This window comes from Eptatretus burgeri, chromosome 2 (assembly GCF_056783735.1).
Source record: "Eptatretus burgeri isolate ZD-2024b chromosome 2, Ebu_testis_v1, whole genome shotgun sequence".
NCBI lineage: Eukaryota > Metazoa > Chordata > Myxini > Myxiniformes > Myxinidae > Eptatretus > Eptatretus burgeri.
Window position 1 is genome coordinate 151512012 of NC_140962.1, and position 24807 is coordinate 151536818.

The window sequence follows — 24807 nt, forward strand, 5'->3', positions numbered from 1 at the left end:
CCACTGTAAGGCAATCAAACTTGAACAAAAACAACCAATTGGTGCAACTTACCTTCGTGTCCATATTTCAAACTGTTGGGTGAACCAGCGACATGTGATATTTAACTCTGTGAAGGGCTGTGGCCTGCAATGCATTTGGCGACATCTATGCTTCATCCTCCTCATTCATTGGGCATTTATTGGCAATACACTAGCTAGCTAGTGATCGTGTGCAGTCTGTGGCTGCTGGTTGCATAATCCTCTGGGGGCACAGCAACGCCGCTGATGCAATGGCCCTGTTACCAGCACGGTGGTACTCATTTTACCAACCTCGGAAGGATGACAGGCCGAGTCAACCCTGCCTGGTGTTGATTCAACGGCCTGACAGAAACTTCGACTCGAGACGCTAGGATCTTCAGCCAGCCACCTTAGCTGTTCAGCGAACACCAGGCCGTTTATATTGTGTGATAAAAGATGATTGTCATCGGTAAGCTATAGTCGAAGGCTGGCAGTATAGCTTGCAGATGGGCAACTTGTCTTTGAGTTGCATTTTGAGAAAGGGGTGGGGCTGGCCTTTTCTTGCATAACACTGTAATACTTTAATGTCCTTGTGCCTTGTAGTTACGATGGCAACTCTTTGCTGAGCAGCATCGAAAGTTATGATCCGATAATGGACAGCTGGGATATCGCTTCGTCCATGGGAATGCAGCGATGTGATGCAGGCGTCTGCGTCCTTCGGGAAAAGTAGTCCCTCATTCGACCATGTTGCCCGGCCCTGCTCTTTGCTTCCTGTTCAACCATGAGGCAAGGTGGGACTTCCCCAAGCCGAAGTCGTCCATCGTGATCCAAAAGTGCAATTTCAAGTCTGCGAGAAATGTGTGCAGTTTGGACCAATGCCTTCAAAAACCGCGCGGGTCCTTTTGGTATTACCCACTCTTTTCGTTCGATTGTACCGATCGATCGATCTCTCATGAAGTACTTGAGCCAACAGGTTGTTGGCTGGATTTGACTGTGCACCGACTAGCAGTCACTCATGATTGGCACGACACCATTTTGGGCTGTATCGTCACGAGATGAACTTCACTGCCATACGAATACCCATTTCAACTTTGCTACTTGACCGAGTCTTGGAAGCATGTTGGTCATCGTGCTACTTCGGTCCCGTCCACTCAGGAATATTGAGGGGTGTTGCTAAAGCAAATGTGACTTGAACGTTCGATAAAGATAAAGCGATGTGATTCGGACAGCCTCAAAGATTGCGACATGATTGGGGAGTGCGTATTACGCTGGATATCAGTTGTCTTTCAATCGGACGTTCTGCGGAAGTTGAGTAACGGTCACGTCTTGAGGATGCTGTGACATGGACACGATGATAATGCAACAAAAACTCGACGCTTGCGCCGAATACATCCCCAGCGACTCGTGAGGTCGCACTTTCCCGACTCTCTGTGCACGGAACACCCTGTGAGTGCACACTCAAACCGAGCATGAGCGTCCGGGTGAGTAGGCCACGTTTTTGTACACTGGATGGTGGGGAATGCGCCATTTTGGATTTGCCAGACCACTTTATCCAACGTTGCTTGAAGAATAGTTTGTTGATTTCTCGACTCAATTTGATTGGCAATCAGGTCATTAACGCTACCCATTGACATGAAAAGATGACGAGTGATATCCTTTTGTTGCACATCGTCGGAGATGCATGTGCATTGGCGAACGTTGCATTGTTGGGGACATGGGGAGAGCGCAGTCTTTTGTCATGATCGTCAAATCAAATGCCGAGTGCCCATCACGTGAAGGCAACTTGGCTTGTAATTATAATAACCCCCTGAGAATATATCGTTCGGTTGTTATTGCCGTCGGATAGTATCTTGTAAGCTTTATTTATTTACATCCAAAGGTATACTGCAAGTTTTGCCAAAAAAAAAAGATTAAAAGGTATTATTTGCATTGTACAAATGTGATTTGTATTTTGATATTCTTCATGATAGTTATTTATTTTTTTGTCTTCAGTGTGAATTGGTTGTTTCTCCTCACCCTCCACCCCCCCCCCGCCTCCCCTCCCACCCCACAACCCTAACAATCGCATGCTCTTGAAAGAAGACAGACCTTGCTGGATAGATATGATTATGGCATTACACTTGTATAGCACTGCTGGGGTGTAGGACACTTTATAAAAGTTGTGCGTGGGTTGCATATGTGATGACCTGCTGTAAGACTTCGACTTCATCGACATCCTCCTTTTGGCCAATCTTCTTCTTAACCTTCAACCATCAGAATTGCTCGTGTACGTAATCTTAACTTTATTCCTTTACGGTTAATGCTTTTAAAGTTGAGTTACACATACTCACCTCTGAGCTGTGTGGCCAGGGTTCGAATACCGACCCAGTTATAAACTGTCATCCTGGTGTTTCGTATGCAGGCCCATTAATATGCGCACCGCCCCTCGGATGGACGTCAAATTGACCTGTTTAACGTCCTGCATGAGGATGGACACAGGTACAGCTACATGCGGTGCTCGTTTCAATCTCCCGTGTTGACATGGCCAAAGAAACGAGCACTACAGCTGTCACCTCCCACCATATGCACTGGAACCTCAGCATCGGCCTTCTGAATCACGTTTTTGGTGTTTTTTTTCCATGATGTCCACTCTTTCTGTCCAAATGATTGTCATGTGTATCTTCCCCCATTGATACTCAAGCACTACAGCTTGCCATGAATGGCCACCGTCAAGCTTCTCCCACACTTGATTTTCACAAGTTCTCAACCGAGGATAATCTTGTCGTGATTTGCAGGCCCGCCATTAGTTTATACACAGAGACACCGAACGGGACGGACAAATCGATTCCCATTGTTATGCAACTATAGTACTGTGCAAAAGTCTTTGGCCATCTTAAAAAGAATCTTTTTATTGTCACATTGGCATATTTTGATAAATTAAAGTTGTTATTACTTCTGACACTGAAGGTAGATTGAGGTTGTGTGTTCACCCCTGTTTGTTATTTATGACAAAAATTGAAAATTTTCATCATACACCACATGGCCAAAAGTATGCGGACACCCCTTCTAATTAGTGGATTTGGCTATTTCGGCCACACCCATTGTTATTATTCAGCCTTCCAATCTGGTTTCTCTCATTAAGTTATCTGGCTTCATAATCTCCACCACCGAAGGTGGATGGAAGTTGTGTTTTCACCCCACCAGGTCTGTTTGCTTGTTTGTGAACAAGATATCTCAAAACGTGGACGGATTCAGACGAAACTTGGTGGGTGAGTCGGTTCGGTGACGAGAACAAGCCGATTAAATTTTAGTTAAGGTCCGAATCCAGATCCATCTGATCGGTGGGATACAAAACGTAAACTGTTCAGCCTGGCGGAGGTATGCGCTCCACCGAATGCCCTTCCAGTTATGCTTCTGTATTGTTGCTTGAATGCTACATCTGGAAATACCTGTTTTTCAAGGATATTTTTCTCTGGGAATTTACCTTTGATTGAAAACTGCACCATGACCTTTAATTTAATCAGTTGATGAACTCAAAATTTAATCGGTTCATCTTTGTATCACAGTACATACTTGTGCCAAGTTTGGTTAAAAGCCATTCTGTGGTTCACAAGTTATTATGGTAACAAATATTTTCAATTGAACATCACATGACCATAGACCTTTCACGCTTTGAACCCCAAATATAATCAGTTCATCTTTGCATCACAATAAATCCTTGTACATGTTTGATCAAAATTCCATCAGCAGTTCACAAGTTTCCACGGTAACAGAAATCTGTTACCCACGCACAACCCAAACAATGTCTCTTTGCCTTTGGCTGCAGAGGCACAAGTAGGAGAAACTACAGCTTTATATTGTTGCAGGGTCGGGTGAGAAGACCACTAGGTGGGGAAAGCTACATCGATTCCCACCAGACTCCCCGGAATTGTAGGCCGTCGCTCACAGATGTGTGTGACGCGGCGGGTCGCTTAACCGACCGTGGACGCCAATAACTCAACCACGTGGCGTAGGATCCTCCTGTCTAGAATCAAGTTACCTAATTGACCATGTGGTTTCGACTACCGGGGAACCACGCCCTCGGTACGCCTTGCCTGAACCGGATCACTCTCCCGACTACCTTTCCGGATCGGATGCAGCCGAGCGGAACTGCCAAGGACGTACCGGCTAGAAGGAACGGATTATCGGGAATAAAGACCTGGCTAAGCTCAGATCCGAACCATGCTGTACCAATGGAGGAAAAGACAAAGGTGAGCTGGTAACATTTCTACAATTATTTATTTACGATAAGCGGGGAAAAGCATGTGGCACAACAAAAAGGTTTATTCAATATGTAATGCAGGGGAAAGATGAGAGAGGTGTGGTTTGGCAATTTTACAAGCAACTTGCAAAAGCGGACACAGTGTAGACTTGACGCGAGATTAATAAAAGCAACAATTGCAACAATGAAGATCTTATACCGGCTTATCGAACGAACAAGCGCCAACACACTCAGACAAAATAAACCCAATTGAAAGGCAAAGGATTTGTGCAGCCAGGGAAGGAGTTGAGGTTACAGTTTTCTGCAACTGAATGATTTGGTGGATTTTGATGTTATCGTATGACGTTATCATATTCTACAGGAGGAGGCGCTCAATGGTGAAAAGTTTGTGCCAATCGGACCAAGAATTGCAGAGAAATAAAATTCATACTAATCGAATCAAGTGTTTTACTTGTCGAATTATGAAGTCATAATTAAGTGACCGATGACATCATGATCTACATATCTTATTCCCCATTGGGAGTACTTGACAATGAACCATGTTTCAATTTTTTTCCATTCAGCAGTTTGGGAGATATTGTTGTGGTGCCGGGTTCGGTGGCGAGGACAACCGCCAGATGGAGCTGTTGGGCCATCTCCCACGGAACACCGGAATTGAAGGTCGTCACTCTGGATAACTCCGAAGTCGACGGGTCGCTTAATGGACCGTGGACACCAATATTTCAACCGTGCGGTTAGGGTCTTTTTGTCTGATTCCAATTTACCTAAGTAGCCACGCGGTCGAGCTACTGGGGAAACCACACCCTCGGCCGGCTTTGTCCGAACCGAGTCGCTGTGACCGACTCGGACCCGGCGTAACTGAGCGGGAATTACCAAAGCGGTGCCGGCCCAAATGACAATTTACGGCACAGTCGCCTCCCTAATTCTCAAGCCCGAACCACACTGGGTCAATGAAAGAAAACACAGACAATGAACTGGAACATTTAACAGTTATTTATTTACAATGTAAGAGGGAGGAAAACACAGAGCAGACTTGATCACGAATATGCAGGAAGTATTTACAATGATCCAATCACTTAAACGATTTCTCCTTATCAGACTGGCCACAGACAGACACACACATCCAAAAAGAAATGGACCTCGTGGGTCTTTATTCGGCCCTTCAGCTCGGTACGGAAGGCGAGCTGAGGACCAGAGTCTGGCCGCCTGGTGCGGTTTCACCGATTCGCACTTGTGGAGCGCACTTGTCCGTGGACGGGAACGGGGATCCCAGCTCGAGCGCTCCAACACAACCCACCACGGTGGGACTCGAACCCACGACCCAGAATCCAACGAGCCCACGATCCTGGCTGCCAAGAATGACGATCGACGGCACGAGTACCACGAAACACCGCCGCCACGACCACCACCACCACGAGCACCAACACGACCACCGACCACCAAGGAATCCCGAAAAAGACCTTGAAAAAGAACTCTGACGATGACCGCAGACGACAGCTCGCCATCTTTCTTATCCCTCCCCCCGAGCGGGTGGAGGGATCCGCTCTGAGGTAACTCGCCTCCGGATTGGTTGGGGGGCGTCGGGCGATCGGCGTCCTCCCCTCATTGGACGAGGCGAACATTCCATCTGGCTGGAGCAGGGTCGGCTCTGAAGTGATCTCACCCCCGATTGGACGAGGGGAACATTCCATCTTGCTGGGGCGGGGTCGGCTCTGGGTGATCTCACCCCCGATTGGACAAGGAGAACATTGCATCTTGCTGGGGCGGGGTCGGCTCTGAAGGAGTGGAGGGGGATTTAATGTAGAAAACTAACTGGAAAGAAACACGCAGCGCACACATGAAATTCCCATTAGACATAGGGGAGAGATTCTAACTACTCACATATACTTAACGAAATAACTAAACTTTGGGTCAACTGTTTGTGTAAATGCGAATGGTTTCGAGATTCGTAACAATATCGAGGTGTAACGTTTTTCCGAGATGGCGTCCACACAATGTGACCTCTGACGTCATAAATAGGAATATAAAAATTTCTCCAGGCAGAGGCACTGCCATGGTAAAATTCCATATCAATCGGACTAACAGTTGCCAAGAAAATGAATTTTTTTTAATGAAGACACACACATGCATGTACGTCACACGTACGCATCTGAAGGCCGAACCCTGATTTTCACTTCGCCAGTGCAGGGTAACGAGATGGTATTCATAGAACACTTACCCCACACATTCTTGAGAAGGACTTGGTGTGAGCCAACTCCTCTGGTGGCAAATTTGTAGTGAAAAAAATTAAATTCAACTCAAATGGAAAACCAGATAAAATAGGTACTGCATTGGAGTAATCATCCATCCATTGAGACCATACTCTGTGCAGAGCGTTGGTGCTGCCTAAGCTGTCAACTTGACTATTGGGCACAATCCTGGACGGGTCACCACTCCGACACAGGATATTCATTTTGCTGACCTCAGAAGGATGACAGGCAGAGTCACCCCTACCTGGTATTAATTCAACAGCCAAGGGGGATTTGAACTCAGGATTCTGGGATCCAAAACCCACCACCCTAACCATTAAGCCAACACCAGGCAGTGAGTCATCATTAGGATCCCAAACAAGCAAAAAGCAAAGATGAAGTCAGCAGAAGGAACCTTGGTTGGACTCGGGTTTCTGCTGCTGCTCCTCCATGCTCAAACCCATCCTGGTGCAGCCAAGTGAGCCTTAATCAAAAAAATAAAAACTAGCCAGGAGGTGACAATGGTTCGCGGGCATTATTGAACAATGCCACGATAGGTATAATTGAGTTAGTGGAAGCTTTTGAGGAAGCCCTACCGTAAAAACCTATCTCTTCCGTCAAAATGAATCAAATCGGATTTTTTATATCTTGTACTTATGGACATGATCCACAGCTTCTTGGAAATGAAATTCCGAGAAAAAAAATCGAGAGAAAAAGAAAGTTCAAGTGGGCGTGGGGACGCCCCTCATACAAAAAAATGCAACTAGTCCATGATATCTAGCTTGTGTCCAAGTTTCATCAAGATCGCATCAAACGTCACGGAGCTTTTCATAAGCCCCGCTGTGGAGAGGGTCACACACAGACACAACGAAAAAAAATAATTTCATACCTCAGCAGATACCCCCGACAATACTCCACAGAGGTGTATAAGTGGAGGATTGTGAAAACCTATTTGTCCCTATGAGTATTATCTGCTTAGTTTTGTTTTTTGCAATTCCTGTGAATAAAATGAACCTAAAATCTCTTCCCCTTCTAAATCACATAATTTGTAAGTCCAAGGAACTGTACCGACGACATCAACGATTTTTAAAAGTTCATTTGTCCATCGCTTCGTCTCACCTTTTTTCAAAATGAGATTTTTTTTTTTTTTCAAAATTTTTTTTCAAAAAAAAAAAAATCACCAACTTTTAACTTGGGCTTTATGACATTAATCTCTTTTTCAATTCTAATTTTGTAAATGTTTCTGATGGCTTCGTCTTCGTTGAGGTGTGAATCGTGTCATTGTACTTATCTACAATGTCCTGAATTAAAGATAAGCATTGTTGAGAACCGAGTTGAGTGAACTTTATATGTAGTCTCTCTTTTAAAGTGCGATTGAAATGCTCAATAACAACCGCTTTTCCTTCATTCAAGGTGCTGTATAATGTAATGCTGTTATTTTAAACAAAATTCATAAATGCTTTGTTGAAGAACTCTGTACCCTCATCAGTCAACAATTTTTTAGTTTTTCTCTTGCTTTTATTAAATATCTGTTGAAAGGCTAACATAAGAGTATTAACTGTATGGTTTTTCAAAGGGACAATCCACGCATATCTACTCCTCAAATCAATAACGGTTAAAGCATACTTGTACCCTTATCATTATTGAGTTCAATCAAATCAGCGGACCAGATATAATCAACTTCCTTGGAATTAATCTTCCTTCTATTAAGCTTTGTGATTATTGGTTTATGTAATTCATCATCTAATTGCTCTTTAATCTTAATTACATCATAAGGGCCTATGTTTTTTTTTGAATTTCCAAGCCCAAGTTTCAATTTAGCACTGATCATCTTCTTCATGATGAACCTCTCAACTTTTTCTCTCAAGGTTGGAATTTGTATCAAAGATAAATTATACAACATTTCTCGATCTGCTTCGTGTTTTTCTTCCAATGTCGTGCTATTTTCAAAATCAATATTGTGCCTCATACACACTTCATCAAGTCTATTTTTAGGTTTATACCAAGGTTTGGAATTGTCAGCCTCATCTAATATTTTATTCAAGTTTGTTCCTGGACCACAGAAAGAATATCCTGGTAGATGTAATTTCCCTGGTATTCCAGTTGTTGTAAATTTACTTCCTGATAACTTTTGTATATCTCCCCCTCGTTTGTGTTTGGTGATGAATTTACTCCTTCTTAGAGCCACACACCGAACATGTGCCTTTTTGTATTACCCTATTATTTTACTTTTAACATACGAGATATTTTTACTCTTGGTTTTCTTTTTACATTTGAGATAATAACTCATTTATTTATGAGAAAAATTCTGACAGAGTGCGAAAACCGTTTTAGTTTCCAACATGTACATTTGAATCTTAATTTTTAAAACATAAATAATCCTTAGAAATGTCTTCACTCTCTCCTCCATTTATTTAAGAAAAAGAATGTAAAACTTTAATCAGTCAAATGCACCAACATCATCAATAATATAATCTTTTCCTCCTTTCTCTTCCAATCTTCTCCCTGAAATCGATGTTAAAACTCTTGATGCATATATTTCTAATAGACTTCTCAATTCTTTGTTTTCCTCCTCATACAGTGCGTTGAGATTGATTTATTTTCTGTAATACCTTCAATCTTTTTTCATCTAACCGGTTTCCATATTTTTATATTTATCCATTCTCTCTTTTTCCTCCCTCTCCTCCTCTCTCCTTCCTCTCCTCCTCTCTCTTCTCCCTCTCTTCTTTCTCTTTTTTTTCTCCCTCTCCTCCTTCTCTCTCTTCTCCCTCTCTTCTTTCTATTTCTTCTCTCTCTTCTCCCTCTCCTCCTTCTCCCTCTTCTCCTCTTCTTTCTCTTTTTTTACTCCCTCTCTTCCTTCTCTCTTGCCTCAGTTTCTTCAACTCCTACCTCATCCCTTACTATCCTTGAACCACTTTCACCCCATAAAATATCATACATATATTATTCATCTGGATTCTGTGATACTCTTGTATCTATAATTATTTTTCTCATAATAGGAAACCAATAAGATTTTGTTGATGATGTCTAAAAGAGTTTTATTTTTCATCACCTTTAGAAGTTCATTTTTATTTAATATTTTAATCAAATCTCTATTTGTGGGTTTTTTATGATCAGTATAAGGCCAGTTCTTAATTGAAAATGCCTGTGTCTATGTTCCAATTCATAAGGAATGTAGGCCAGTTCTTAATTGAAAATGCCTGTGTCTATGTTCCAATTCATAAGGAATGTAAAATCTAACACCCTTTTCTTGTGGGTATCCTTGAATGCAAAAATTATAATTTTCGTGAAGCCTTCTTGTTGTCATTTATGTATCAGAAATATATGATAGATTGATATGATGACACATAATACCATCCCATCTTCCTGTTGTTAAATCAGTTTGTATTCCTCGGCTTTGTATAATTATCCAATTTCCTTCCTTCTTTATCATATAAACTATTGTTTCACCATCATATAATTTCCTATTTCCAAAATCGTGTATTTGTTGTTTGCTAATTGTGCTTTCACATATCTCCTGATTCTTACCAAGAGGGTAATATTCTTCTTTACAAGACTGATTAAAATCGTGTAGGTCTTCTAGGTTTAATGAAAAAAAACAATTATATCCAAAATCACACATATTATACCCTCATTTCTCTATTCTCATATTAACTATACTTCCTTTTTTTTGATAAAATTCATTACCAAGCAGATAATTGAATTTAATAAGAAAAAGTGTATGGTTTGTTGAACCAGGTATTGTGGTTGTAAATTCTACTTGCTTAACAAAACGTGCTGTTTTATTTAAGGGTATATATATATATATATATATATATATATATATGTATATATATATATATATATATATATATATATATATATATATATATATATATATATATATATATATATATATATATATATATATATATATATATATATATATATATATATATATATATATATATTGTGATAAATCACTTAATCTCACCGTCATTCGCATCAGTCGGGCTTGGATAATTTATTAATTTATAAGCATTTTTGATATGAATATTTTTTGCGATACAATATTTCTGTCGTTCAGCCTGTGCCTTTGTGTAATAATTTGATAAATCAATATCCAGTTCTTGGGATACACCAAAGATAGAACCATGTTTTCCAACATCATTTATATTAGATTAAAAATAATATCATATAAAATTTCATTTTTGTTGAGTTGAAATAATACAAACATACATAATTGACCACAACACTTGGAATTTAATTATTGGACTTGAAATGGTTGATAAACACCATTCTGTAAGAATTTTATTACTTCAACAGGTGGTGGAAGACCATAACTATCAAAATAATATTTGTCTTGACGATTAAACATACAAACCCAATGAGAACCGTTCCCATTATTATCTTCTAAGTTCTTCATAATATTCTTTGTATTTCCAGACAAGTTTGTTAACTCATCTCTCATACATATAACCACATTATCAATTTTTAATTTCTTACAATATTTGACAAGTTCTAAATTTGATGTTGTATTCTTTCCAAATTCTTTAAACCACTCATCAATGCTCATTTATTTATGAGAAAGATATAATCCATCACCCCCTTTTAGTTATTTCACACTTGCTTGTGTGATAGAAGAAAGCATATCTCCAACGAACAATCTCGCTTTATCAAGTAGGCTTTCAAGTTTTTCAGCAAAATCGACAATGACACCACTTCCACTAATTTGTTTCTCCAACTCTTTGTTATGTCTTTCCAACTCTTTTTGAGCCTGGAGTTGAGGTTTCCTTTCATTGGCAGTTTTCACCGCTGCTGAAATACCACCCGTCAATGCTCCAGCCACACTTAAACCAGCAAATAAAGGAATTACAAATGGGAGAAATCCTCCACTCGTCTCTCTTATTGAATATTTCTTCAACATTGGTTTTGACATTTTAATTTTATGTGAGTCAGTATCATTCAAGATTTTCACCTGTTCTCTTGTCAGCAAAACATCAATTCTTGCTGCTCCTTTTCTCTGAATTGTATAAACGTTAATCATGTAAGGCTTTTGATTTTGAATACAAGATGATAGTTTATGAAGATTGATTTGGTTAACATACACCCCAGTTGGTACTTTACTGCTCATTTATTTATCAAAAAATTATGTGAGACTAATCATAACACCATTATCTGTATTAATCTGTAATTCTGTTTCTTCCAAAAGCAAACAATATGTATCAACTTCTTCACTCTCTCCGCTTTCAATGTATAGGGAAGTATCCACTCGATTAGACTTTATAGTTTCCTTTTAAGCACTCAGGTCAATCGCATTGATTTTCAGACTTTTAAATGCTGTCATATCCAAAATGGGTTCTTTATTTCCATTGCTTTCACACACCTTTTGGAAAGACTTGTATGCTTCAACATAATAATTTTTCCCAATTAATTTCTAATCTATCTCATGGATAAAATGTTCCATCGAGAGAAATGCGAAGTTGTTTCACCTTTGCATTATCATTCAACGTATTATTCTTATCAGTCGCAGTATCACCATCTGTTTTTTTTTTTTTAATGAGCCACAGGTATCATGGCTTTCCTTCCAGAACATCCAAATTCCACGTGTAAGTGGTTTGGTTCAGTTTAATGTGTTGAGATCTTCTTTTAAGGAATGACACTGTTGCGGTTCTCAGAACCGCATGCATCCAACAGATAGTGGTCCCAAGACAGTTCTTCCATTAATATACGTGTAGATAGTTCCTTCCCTTTTGTCCGGCGGGACAACAGGGGTGTGCGTTGCGAGGGTCTCATAGCTTGGTTTGCTTACATCATTTCTTCTTCATTTCATTTATACTCTTCTTTTCTGATTATTCCTGAGGTAAATCTGATCCACGTGTGCCCTGCACTGTGATATGGGTCCTCAGCAAAGGCCAAGCAATCACTACACCCACAACCCTCTGTACAAAACACAGCCTGCCAAGCGCATTCGCAGCGGTAATTTCTACCCGATGGTGTTTCCCACAACGCAGGAAACACACCCAGCATAACGCCCACGCAGCACGGAACTCATACCGAGGCCAATAATACAAAGGCAACCCCATGCCACATTGCGCGGGATGCGAGTGTGCAAGGCGCAAGCGACGCGTTCCTTTCAACCCATTTCTGGACTAATTATATCGATCGGGTTTTGCCCCGCGCACTGAATGTGCTCGAAGGCAGACCCATGCGCCGCTCACGACACTTTGTTATCGTCGTGAGCCGGGCATGAATGGACACATCGTACTGCCTGTTCGCCAGAACATCTTACCTTCTTGCCTCTACGGCCAGCGAAGCTGCGATCGGATGGAGGCATGTTGTACAGCTCGGCCACATGGCACACACGGAACGGGCGCGTTTTCCAGCGCTGGTCGGGACCCCGAGTGGGCATGCGAGACCGATGCTGCCCTCAGCCGGTCATCATGGCACGGCCCGGGGGTTCTTGCAAGGCGATTCATGGCACGAAGTTCTGTGTGGGCGATTCGTATCATGTCGTGAAGTTGGAACGGGACATCTTTGTGGCGTAGGGTTATCTTGCTGGAAATGGAGTGTTGCGGTTTCCGGCCATCGTGGCCGGGCCGCGCAGGGGGTCAGGGCCAATCAGAGCACCCGATTCGGAGGACGTCACCAAGTTTCGGGGTGCCCCCCCCCACCCTGCATCACGGGGCCTATAATGGTCCGAGCGGACTCCTCTCTCTCTGTCTCTGTCTCTCTCTCTGTCTCTGTCTCTGTCTCTGTCTCTGTCTCTGTCTCTGTCTCTGTCTCTCTCTCTCTCTCTCTCTCTCTCTCTCTCTCTCTCTCTCTCTCTCTCTCTCTCTCTGTCTCTGTCTCTGTCTCTGTCTCTGTCTCTGTCTCTGTCTCTGTCTCTGTCTCTGTCTCTGTCTCTGTCTCTGTCTCTGTCTCTGTCTCTGTCTCTGTCTCTGTCTCTCTGTCTCTCTCTGTCTCTCTCTGTCTCTCTCTGTCTCTCTCTGTCTCTCTCTGTCTCTCTCTGTCTCTCTGTCTCTCTGTCTCTCTGTCTCTCTGTCTCTCTGTCTCTCTGTCTCTCTGTCTCTCTCTCTCTCTCTCTCTGTCTCTGTCTCTCTGCCTGCCTCTCTCTCTCTCTGTCTCTCTCTCTCTGTCTGTCTCTCTCTCTCTCTCTGTCTCTCTCTCTCTCTCTGTCTGTCTCTCTCTCTCTGTCTGTCTCTCTGTCTCTCTCTCTCTCTCTCTCTCTCTCTCTCTCTCTCTGCCTGTCTCTCTGTCTCTCTCTCTGTCTCTCTGTCTCTCTCTCTCTGTCTCTCTCTCTGTCTCTGTCTCTGTCTCTCTGTCTCTCTCTCTCTGTCTCTCTCTGTCTCTGTCTCTCTGTCTCTCTGTCTCTCTGTCTCTCTCTGTCTCTCTGTCTCTCTGTCTCTCTGTCTCTCTGTCTCTCTGTCTCTCTGTCTCTCTGTCTCTCTGTCTCTCTGTCTCTCTCTGTGTCTCTGTCTCTCTGTCTCTCTCTGTGTCTCTGTCTCTCTGTGTCTCTCCTGCCACGCAAGCTGGACCTCGACTCCGCCTTCTGTCGTCATCGCTGGGTTCCTCCTCCTCTTCTCCGCCCACACGACGCTGACTCCACCCTCCCAACTCAAGCCCCTCCTACACGGTCTCGATGCGAGCTGCCCGAGGCTAGGGGCAACATGCCAGTTGTCAATTGGGGTACTGCGTCACGGAGCTTTCCCCCCAAACGTATTGGTGGCGCATTCAGGTACCGCGTATCAGTTATACAAAGGTACCGAGAGACCATAGCCTCAACTCCTCTCCTGTCTTGCTTCAATCCCTCTTCATCGGGTTTGGTGTGTGTGTGTGTGTGTGTGTGTGTGTGTGTGTGTGTGTGTGTGTGTGTGTGTGTGTGTGTGTGTGTGTGTGTGTGTGTGTGTGTGTGTGTGTGTGTCCTGGCGCTGTCTATATAAGTAAACCTGCAGAAGATCGTTATTATTTTCGGGTTAGGTCTGGTCTGTGTCCACTTTAATAAGTTGCTTGATTATTGCTGCACCACATCTCTCTCCCTTATCTCTGCACAACGCACCCCAATAAATCTTGATCGTACCACATACCTTTCCTTTCCCCATCGTTCATAAATTATTGGAAATGTACCCAGCTCCTTTTTGTTTTTTCCTCCATTGATCCAGCATGGCCCGAATCCGAGCTCAGCCAGGACTTTATTCCCAACAACCTATTCCTTTTAGCCGGTACGTCCTTGTCAGTGTCGCTCGGCTACATCCGATCCGGTAAAGTGATCCGGACCGTAAGAGTGATCCAGTTCGGACAAGGTGTACCGAGGGCGTGTTCCCTGGTAATTAAATCACGTGGTTATTTTTAGGTAACTGGATTCACTAGACGGAGGACCCTAAGTCACGTGGTTGAGTTATTGGCGTCCACGGTCGGTAAAGCGACCCACCGCGTCACAGAATTATCCGTATGTGATGGCCTACAATTCCAGGGAGTCTGGTGGGAGCCGAGATAGCGTCCCCCACTCCCCTAGTGGTCTTCTCACTCGACCCCCAGCCCGCAACAATACATTGAGTGGTTTCTTTGACTTAAATCTTCTATTCAACATCTCTTCTGTTTTAAGATTAGGAGTATATTCACTAATGTACCAACGAATTTCATCAATAACAAATTTATTCTGATCCCCAAGAGCATTAGCAGCACCAAAAAGCAATCTATTTTCATTATCATTCCTTTGCAGTTGAAATCTAATTTTAAGACCATACAGAACTTTATCATGATCACAAAATCCAAATATACCTTGAAGAGGAACTGCCACAATAAACTATTACCTGCTTTTGTATCATCATTATACATTCCTTTTCTTTGACTATATCCAGGGTCTGTGTTTGTTCCCGTTGACATATCAGGAATAAAACCTTCGACAGCCCCCTTCCCCATTCTATCACTAAATGAATATAGGCTAAATTTCATCATTTCAGATGTAGCAGAGACATAATCATCCGCTTCAACTTCTTGTGTTCCAATATACAAACGAACACTATCAAAAATTTTCCAGAAGAAATCGCTTACAAGTGTAGCCTTTGTGTTATTCGCAGCCCAAGTGAATGTAAATTTACACAACAAGAAACTTTCGGCGAGATTCAAATAAGTTTGTTGATTATTTATTTCAAAACTTTTTGTTCCATTTGTATTGCAGTCTGTTCCAGTAATAGCATTTACCTTGAAGTAGTCTTCTTTTTTCGTAGAGTTTATGATGACAATGGTATCATCCAAATCATAGATACTATCAATTGCTTCCATACTTGTATTTATTTAGGAAAAAAGATGTTAAAACTTTTGAAACCCTGACCCAAGTATTTGAATTATTTTCCGTCTTTCTTGGGGAGACAACTGACTTTTGCCTTTCTTAATTTATTTTATTGTTTACAATTTATGGGATTCCTTTTGGGCATCTTTTATACTCTTTATAGCACCTGCTACATTTCCCACAACAGAAACAGTTGAAGGTCTTTATGTTTAAAAATAGTTGAACCTGTACCCATTCAAGTATCAATTATCCCATCTCCTTTTTTTCTAAATTGATGTCTGACACAATTTTGTCTCTTAAGTTTATAGTATCCTCTACCAAGATACATACCTTCGCCCTTATCGTATGGGGAAAGGAACATCCCATCCCCTGTAATTATTTTATATATTCCCAACTCATGTTTCCTCACAATAACCATCTTATTTATTTATTGAAAAACTTCAAGTATGTGAATTCTGATGGATAAAATTTCTCCATTCAAAGAAATCATGTGATTATCTTGGTCGGTTATCATAAAATTTACTCTATATGTTTTTCCCAGACACAGGAAGATAAACCAGATTTTTGGGTTCCATATTGCATTTAAAACCAACTGGGGTTGAGTATGCACTGAATGAAAATATTGTATTTGTTGTTATTCCATCATTGTAAGCAGCATCAATCAAATCGCAGTGAATTAATACCGAATTTATGCCTGCGGATATTTTAATGACATTATCACTGTAAAATGTCCCATTATTTTCAATATTTTTTGAGGAGAAACCCAATGACTCTCTAAATGAATTATCAATTGTGAAATCAACCTTGCAGTTATTTTTAAGTTTAATCATTGATTTTGAAGTATGTTTGTGAACATCTATAACAATATTTTTTGGTTCATCACCCTGTTCTTTCATAAGGCGAGCAATTTCAGAAGATATTTGAGTAATCTCATATGCTCCGGGTGAAACTGTTATCGTTTTGTATCCACTTTCCGGATTATAAGTAAACTTATAGTTTTTCTCTGTGATATTAAACAAGGTATTATAAGTTTCCATCGACAATAAAGATGCTTCATATTCTTTTGTTGCATCTAATTGTGTTGGGTATGGAAATGAAGATGTGTGGTCGCTTGTTGTGAAATTAAAACTCAGGATTGTGCTTTTCATCTTATTTAATATGGAATAAAATATCTTTGCATTGACATTTATTAATTATTTTCATGTTCATCAACTGGTCTAAAATGGCTGATGCTTCATTAAAACAATTGTTATTTCCTACCTAACAGCAATAACGGTCCATTAACTAATTGTAATGGGTCATTTGGAGAAAAAAAAACTAACACCTGAACCAAGCCTACTGAAAGCCTGAATAATGTGTTTCTCCTTCTCATTCTTCCTACATTTACCAGATATATTGACCCTATAATTAAGAGAGTCCAGCAAATCAATATACACTCTATCATCCTTATTTTTCATATCCAATGGTTTGTCAAAATACTTTGATTCACCCCTCACAGTTGAACCTTGTCTTCCATCTTTTGTAAGAAGAAACATTAATCTCAGAGTTAATTTAGCAGGTGGTTGAACAGAACTCAAGAACTTTAATTCATCATTAAATATCAATCCCTTTTCTTGAGCAAGATGGAATATTGCTGGTTGTTCTGTTGGAATGAGACCTGCGATGGTTTTTGAATCCGCTGAATATTCATTGTTTTGAAGAGCCTTCACAATATAATCAGGGGGTTGATTTATCTCTTCCAGTTGTTGAAATAATCCTTCATCATTGGTTCACGAAAAAATATTTTCACGAAAAAAATAAGTGACCACGCTATTTGTTATTGTTGTGTGTCTGTCTGTCTCTTCTGTCTGTCTGTCTGTCCCGAGCATAGCTCCGTGGGTTTTGATCCGATCCTGATAAAATTTTGGTGGGAGTTTTATATCATGATCCCATTGTGTTTTCCTGCGAATGGGCATGGTGCGCCCATTATGGGCAGAGCCACGCCCAAAAAACGTGTTTTTGGGGGTAGCCAATTTCAATTTGCGTCTTCTCCTAGGGTTTTGGCGAATCTGACGGGTTTCGGTATTTGGTTAGCCCAATGGCAATTGCATAGCCCCACGGAGCTCGATTTTTCATTTTTCAAGGTCAAGGTCACGAACTTGGAAAATTGCGAACTTTGACATAAAAATCATACGACCGCCCAAACTTTGAGAGTTAGGATGACAATATTTTTATGCATAATCTTGAGGTCATTCCCCACCTAAAGTCTTGAAACCATTTTGCTCTATCTTGAACACCTTACCCGTGGCGCCCCCTTCAAGTTTGTTTTTACGCTGATTTCATCAAAGTATGGATAATCCAAGGAGTGCGAAATGCCATATAGCCTATATGACGTTATATTGTTCCTGGAATGTTCCAGAGGAAGTTTTGCACCAAAGGTCATAATCCTTGACCTTTGACCTTTAAAGTTCACAAAGGTCAAATTTTCAAAGTTGTGGGAATCGAACCGGGTTTTCGACCTTCTTCGACGAACTAACTCCAATAAGCTATAGCACATATCCTGTTTCCTTATTTTAATGTCCACAACATTGTTTTTTAACCTTTAACGGTTATGCAAAGGTCAAATTTTTAAACTTGTTGAACGAAACCGGGTTTTCAACATTTTGCAGCTAATAACCTGTCACTCGTACCACATCATGTTGATCATTTTTTATAGCTTGGTCAAACATTATCACATTGTCTCATCCTTGACTTCTGAAACAATCTACATCGTCAAATGCCACCCATGAACCACCGTCGTCTTCAGACTTGTCATATTCTAATTCTCCTATATTCTCTAATTCTTCCTCCGTCATTTGACGGAAATCTTTTAACATTTGACATTTTTTAGGAGTATATTCTATTCTGGGATCTGTGAAAGCATCTATAATTTTTTTGTTGGGAAGTTTTTCAAAGTGGTTTAAAAAATTTATCTTGCTGTCTATCAAATGCTTCTTCACCCATTAGTTTTTGTCTGTGTTTCTTGTTGTTTTTCAACTTTTGAAACCAACTCTTGATGTTACTTAAATCTTCTTGCTCTTTCTTTCGTATCCATTTATTTATTGGAAAATATCATTTACTGAATTGTAAAGGTCAACAGGGAAATTTTCCTTTTCTTCATCATTAAAGGAGATGTGTTCAAATAAATCCTTTTCTTTAAATATTTCATCAAATCCTTTATTAACATTAATACGAGTTGTAATTTCTTGTTCATAAATACTTGTATCTCTGCTTTTCATACGTTTGCGTTGAGTTTCTTCATCAACATCAAAACTGAATGATAAAATCTTAACTCCATTACCATTCAGATGCTTCATAATTTGTCTCATTCATTCTTGATTCGTTTCTAATACCCCAAAACCACCAGAATTTAGTTTATTTAACTCACTCTTACAATGTCAATGTTTTGTTGTACCAAGAGAGACCTCCTCAAATATTTGACTTTCGTTCCACAATCGTATATGTTCCTCTCCTGAAATGTAGTCATAATCTTCACCTTCCACTTCTCCTGGTCACATTGCCCTGGTTGTAGTCGATACAATACGAATCACATGGTATTTTTTTTAAAACGCTGACAATATTTTAATTTTTACTCTTCAAGAACCTCGATTTATGAAAGTTTTTCCAGAAGCAGATTTATCCACAAGATTAATAATAATAGTTGCCATTTATGTATATTAGTGCGGGCCCGTAGGTGCGTGCCCGTATGTGTGTGCCAGTATGTGCAGCTTTGTTCCTTCGCTCTCGTAAACGATGACTGGATTGGGGCATTGTTTCAATTGGATCGGACCAACCGTATCATAAATGGCCATAACTTGGGAAACACCTGGGAAACATACTCAGGTCCCCAGCGTCAATTGTAACGTCATATCAAACGAAGAAGAAGAAGAATTGTGACGCCCCCTCTCTCTCGCCCCCCTCTCTCTCTCTCCCCCCTCTCTTGCCCCCCTCTCTCCCCCCTCTCACGCCCCCTTTCTCCCCCCCCCTCTCTCCCCCTCCTCTCTCTCCCTCCTCTCTCACCCCTCTCTCTGTAAATGTATTCACAAATGTCTACCAAGCACAACAATTAATTCAAACCTTGGGAAAAAAACAGCTTTCAAACCCTTGGGAAACAGCTGTTTCCCTTGGGAAAATTCAAACCTTGGGAATCTATCTATAATTCCAGGTGTGTGTGTGTGTGTGTGTGTGTGTGTGTGTGTGTGTGTGTGTGTGTGTGTGTGTGTGTGTGTGTGTGTGTGTGTGTGTGTGTGTGTGTGTGTGTGTGTGTGACCGCTGTTTCTCGACAACCGCTGGTTCAATCTAATTGAAACTTGCCAGATATATTGCTGGGGACCTGTGGATGTGCCTTTTCAAGATTTGATATTAATCGGACAAGTGCTTCCCAAGTTATGGCCATTTATTTATTGACCATTTATTATATTCTGGGATCTGTGGAAGCATCTATAATTTTTTGTTGGGAAGTTTTTCAAAGTGGTTTAAAAAAATTATCTTGCTGTCTATCAAATGCTTATTCCTGGCAAGTTTCAATCAGATCGGACCGGTGGTTGTCGAGAAACGGTGGTCGCAGACAGACACATAGAGAGACACACAGAGATTGCTGGAATTATAGATAGATAATTGTTTAGAAAATAAAAAAAATATCCCTTAATATCTCATCTTGTTTCACAACAATATGTTCATATTTTTCAGTTCTTTGCTTCATATAATCCCCAAATTCCTTTTTACTACATAATGTAGAACAATTGTCTCTCCAAAAGTTGTTTATATCTATTGAATTTAACTTGAAGAAAATAAAAGTATTAGCATTGTTTCTTATTGAGCGACGAGGGAGTTGAAAGTATGATTGACTACAATAAATACAATTACAAGAAGAATGTCTCCCTCTTGTGTAGTAGCTATCCATTTCCGTTTGGTTTCTCTCATGAACACAACCATCAAAGATAACGAGGTTCTTTTTTGATTTATCCAAATCTTGGGGTGAAGGTATCACCTCTTGGCATGAAGGTATCTCTAACATCATCCGTATTATCACGAAGAATACAAGTTATCGGTTTTGATTTCTTTTTACATTTCTGTGTATCACAAAATAGTTGTATTATATCTTCAATGTTGTAATCATTTAGTTCGTTTTGAAGTTTAAATGTACCGATTATTTTAATTTTTTAACACAAACTCTCAGTATCATAACTGTCTTCTGTTCCAACAGAGATACTATCATCACTCACATAATCTTTTAAATCTTCAGTTGAATAATGAATCGTATTTAATTAATAGAAAATAACATCACCATCTACAGTATATCTTTATACTTTTTTCATTAACAGATTCAACTACTCCATTTTTTTATATTAAAGGTAATTTTGAAATGGTCCTTAACTATCAGGTCAGGTATGGGAGCATGTGCCAGAACAGCGCGTCGCTGCGTCCACTTTCCGCCGGTACTCCAGGGGCCTCCGTCTGGCCATCCCCCAGGCAGATGCCAGGCCCATCCCCATCTCCTTGAGATGATGGTCAACCTGCTGCAACCATGAGGCACGTGGTCGGCCCACTGGCCTCCTCCACTCATGAGACTCCCTCGCTGAGAGAATCTGGTGAGCAGGATCAGCGTCAGGAAAACGAGCCACATGTCCATACAGCCGCAGCTGACGCTCACGGACTATGCAGGTAACAAATCTCATCCGAGTCTCTCTCAGCAACCGCTCGTTGGACACAAAATCCGACCAGCGATAGCCAAGGATTCTCCGAAGAGACCTGGTACCAAAGGAATTAAGTCTCCGTCTCAGATCCTTGGTCAAAGTCCAAGTCTCGCACCCATAGAGCAAGACTGGAAGTACCAAGGACCTGAAGACTCGGACTTTCGTCCTCCCGCACAGGTACCGGCAGCGCCACACCCCATGATCCAGTGAATCCATGACTCCCCAGGCCCGACCCAGACGTCTATTGACCTCCGGCTCACAACCTGCGGAGACATGAATATCACTGCCAAGGTAAGTGAATCTATCCACGACCTCAACATCCTCACCACAAACAGACACAGACAGGACAGCAGCATCCAAGATGTCACCGAAAGCCTGGATCTTTGTTTTGACCCAAGAAATCCGTAATCCCAACGGCTCCGACTCCTCATTCAGCACCTCGAGGGCCCCCAAGAGGATGTCTAAAGTCTCCGCAAAGATGACTGCATCATCTGCAAAATCAAGGTCCGAGATCTTGACATTGCCAAACGATGCACCGCAACTTGATCTCTCCGACATCCTCCCAAAAATCCAGTCCATACAAGTGCTGAAAAGTGTGGGGGCAAGTACACATCCCTGACGAACTCCAGTAACAACTGGAAATAAGTCAGAGGCGGTACCACCACACTTCACAGCACTCTCAGTACCAGAGTAGAGTTCAGACATCAGATCGATCAGTTTCGGTGGCACCCCACGAAGACCAAGAATCCTCCAGAGGACATCCCGATTCACTGAATCGAACGCTTTACAGAGATCAACATAGGCTGCAAGCAGCCCCTGCCGAAACTCTCGTCTGCGTTCAGTGAGGACACGAAGAGCAAGGATACGGTCAATCGTTGACCTCTTTGGTGTAAAGCCTGACTGCTCTGGACGCTGGTGCTCAAGCAGATGGTGGCGAACCCTATCAAGAATTATCCGAGCAAAGACCTTGCCCGGCACTGAGAGCAGCGTCACCCCTCGGTAGTTGTTGCAGTCTTGGCGATCACCCTTCCCTTTCCAGAGAGGGACAACAAGGCCCCTCTTCCAGTCAGTTGGGATGATGCCTGTGTTCCAGGCAGAGCACAAAACTGCATGCAACGACGCGAGTGCAGCATTTCCACCAGCCTTGAGAAGTTCAGCATGGATGCCACAGATCCCTGGAGCTTTGCCCCGTTTCAACTGGTTCACCGCAGCCCGTGTTTCCACAAGCGATGGTGGACCACAGTTGATTCGAGGGTCAGCAACAGGGATTGTAACACCCTTGACGTCCAACTCAACAGCTGGGGGATCAGCCTGGTACAACCGCTCAAAGTAACCGGCCCAGCGGGCCTTCACTTCAGACTCCTCTGTCAAGAGCCTACCACTCTCTGCTCGAACTGCAGTGCTCCGAGGGATGGGCTTGGATGAACGTAATGCGCGAATTCCCCTGTAAGCGGGACGAGAATCACCTGTCCACAGGTGATGCTCTACCCCCTCACAGATTCCTCGCACATAGGCCTCCTTGTCCACCCTCAGTGCACGTACAGTTTTACGCCTCAGCTCCCTGAACAGCTCAGCTCTGCCATTCAGCCTGGCCCTGCGACTCTGGTCAATGGTATCCAGTGTCCCTTGAGAGACAAAATTCTTCTTTGCCCTGCGGTGAACTCCAAGGCATCCACCGGCAACATCAAGGATGGTGGTCTTGAAGGTGCTCCACAACTCTTCAGGACCCCCCAAAGCACCCAGACCCCCCAAGTGTCCACTCAGCCTGTTCGCAAACTCCTCAGCTACTCTCTCATCCCTGATCATAACACATACATGACAATAATACTGACCTGACAATAATGACCTGACAATCCTTAACTATGACTGAACAAAATGTCATTTCACCTGATATATTAACATCCTTTGTTTCCCCAAGATTTACATCTTTAGGGTTGTTGAAAAAAATACAAATTTCTCCTTGCATATTGCAGATGGTCTTATCTTTTCTTTCCAAAACTTCATCCATAAGGTTTGTCTGTTTTGATACTTTTTCTTGTTTCATTGCTGTTCTAGTTTGGAATATATTGCCAGAAGGAGAGGAGAAACTTTTGTTAGAACTACTTTAATTGATGTTCTTCCAGGTGTACTGAAAGCCCTTCCACTGAAGGAAATTGAAGAACTCATTATTCACCATAATTGTTTTTATCCAATAGTTGTTATATTTATCTTTATTCAATTTTACATCCTCGACATATTTCTCAGTATCTTTTACAAATGTAGAGTTTGATTGAAACTTGTCTTTTGTATCTTGATACATTGTATTTATTAAGTAAAAAAAAAGTTGGTGGATAAAATGCTTTCAAGCACAGATTCACCTATAAATTAATTCGAATTTTCATCAAGAAAATTTTACTTTAAGCAAAGTTTTGCTGTATAAATCTGATGAATACAACGTACGGTGAAGTTTGTAATCATGAATATAAATGTTATAAAAAAAAAACACCTTCAAACCAACAATTCACATTCACATTCAATCTTTTCAGACAAATATCTCCATTTGAACAAGAAACAAAACATTGCGATAGATGTAATATTGATATTCTTACAAAAAAACTTATAGTGGACACCTTCAATCACACAAACACAAGAACAATGAAGAAAGGGAAGGGACCACTAAATTCACCATTGAAAACACTGATGGGGCATTTGAAGGACATATAAAAATAAGATTGTTTCACTTTGAAGATCCTGAACCATCTTCAATCAATGAAGCTGTTGATATGGTTTAATAAAGTATTGAAACTGTAATTAAAAACACATTAAGTGAAATGAAAACTTTTAAGCTTCATATGGGAATCTTTTCTTTGTTGATAAATTCCCCCAAAGGAGGAGTGCACCATTCCTGGAAGCACTGCAATACCAGGTCAATGCATGGAGCAGATGGAGCAAGCTCCTAATCCAACTCCCAACACCAAAAATCCATTTAATAGACTAGTCCTGCATTACAGGACATATCAGCTACTAAACTGACAAGAACAGATTTACATATTAAAAAATTTTCCAAAGACCAAAATGAAAAAGTTAAAAAGGAATAGACACTGAGGATAAAATTCCTCCACACCATTATAATCAGAAAAAGAATAGAAAGAGACCCCTGGGGAATGTCAAAATAAAAAGAACACAACCCCCAAGGACCAGTAAAGGTCACGAGGCCATAAATAGAAGGGGGACCAGTCCAAAAATAGAAATTTGCACTTCTCAACCGTTTGGTAAGATCCATTTACTCACAACGATAATGAACAACTAAACTGACAAGAACAGATTTTTATTAGATACTCAAAGCCAAAAGGCCAAGAAGCAATAACTCAAAAGAAA

General features: G+C 41.2%; 1 protein-coding gene and 1 non-coding gene across 6 annotated transcripts in view; one reads left to right on the plus strand and one right to left on the minus strand.

The window, feature by feature from the left end:
* The window catches only part of KLHL12 (kelch like family member 12), a 38986-nt gene extending 36051 nt beyond the window's left edge, over positions 1-2935 (plus strand). For all 5 annotated transcript variants that reach the window (XM_085855191.1, XM_085855158.1, XM_085855167.1 and 2 more), the window contains one exon: positions 601-2935. In XM_085855191.1, coding sequence (XP_085711317.1) covers positions 601-727 — 127 coding nt within the window. In that variant the 3' untranslated portion in view covers positions 728-2935. The remainder of the gene's footprint in view (positions 1-600) is intronic.
* Positions 2936-24318: 21383 nt separating this feature from the next.
* LOC147033554 (U2 spliceosomal RNA) lies at positions 24319-24503 on the minus strand. Its single transcript, XR_015055627.1, has one exon. It is a non-coding gene; the product is annotated as a U2 spliceosomal RNA (small nuclear RNA).
* Positions 24504-24807: the final 304 nt, after the last annotated feature.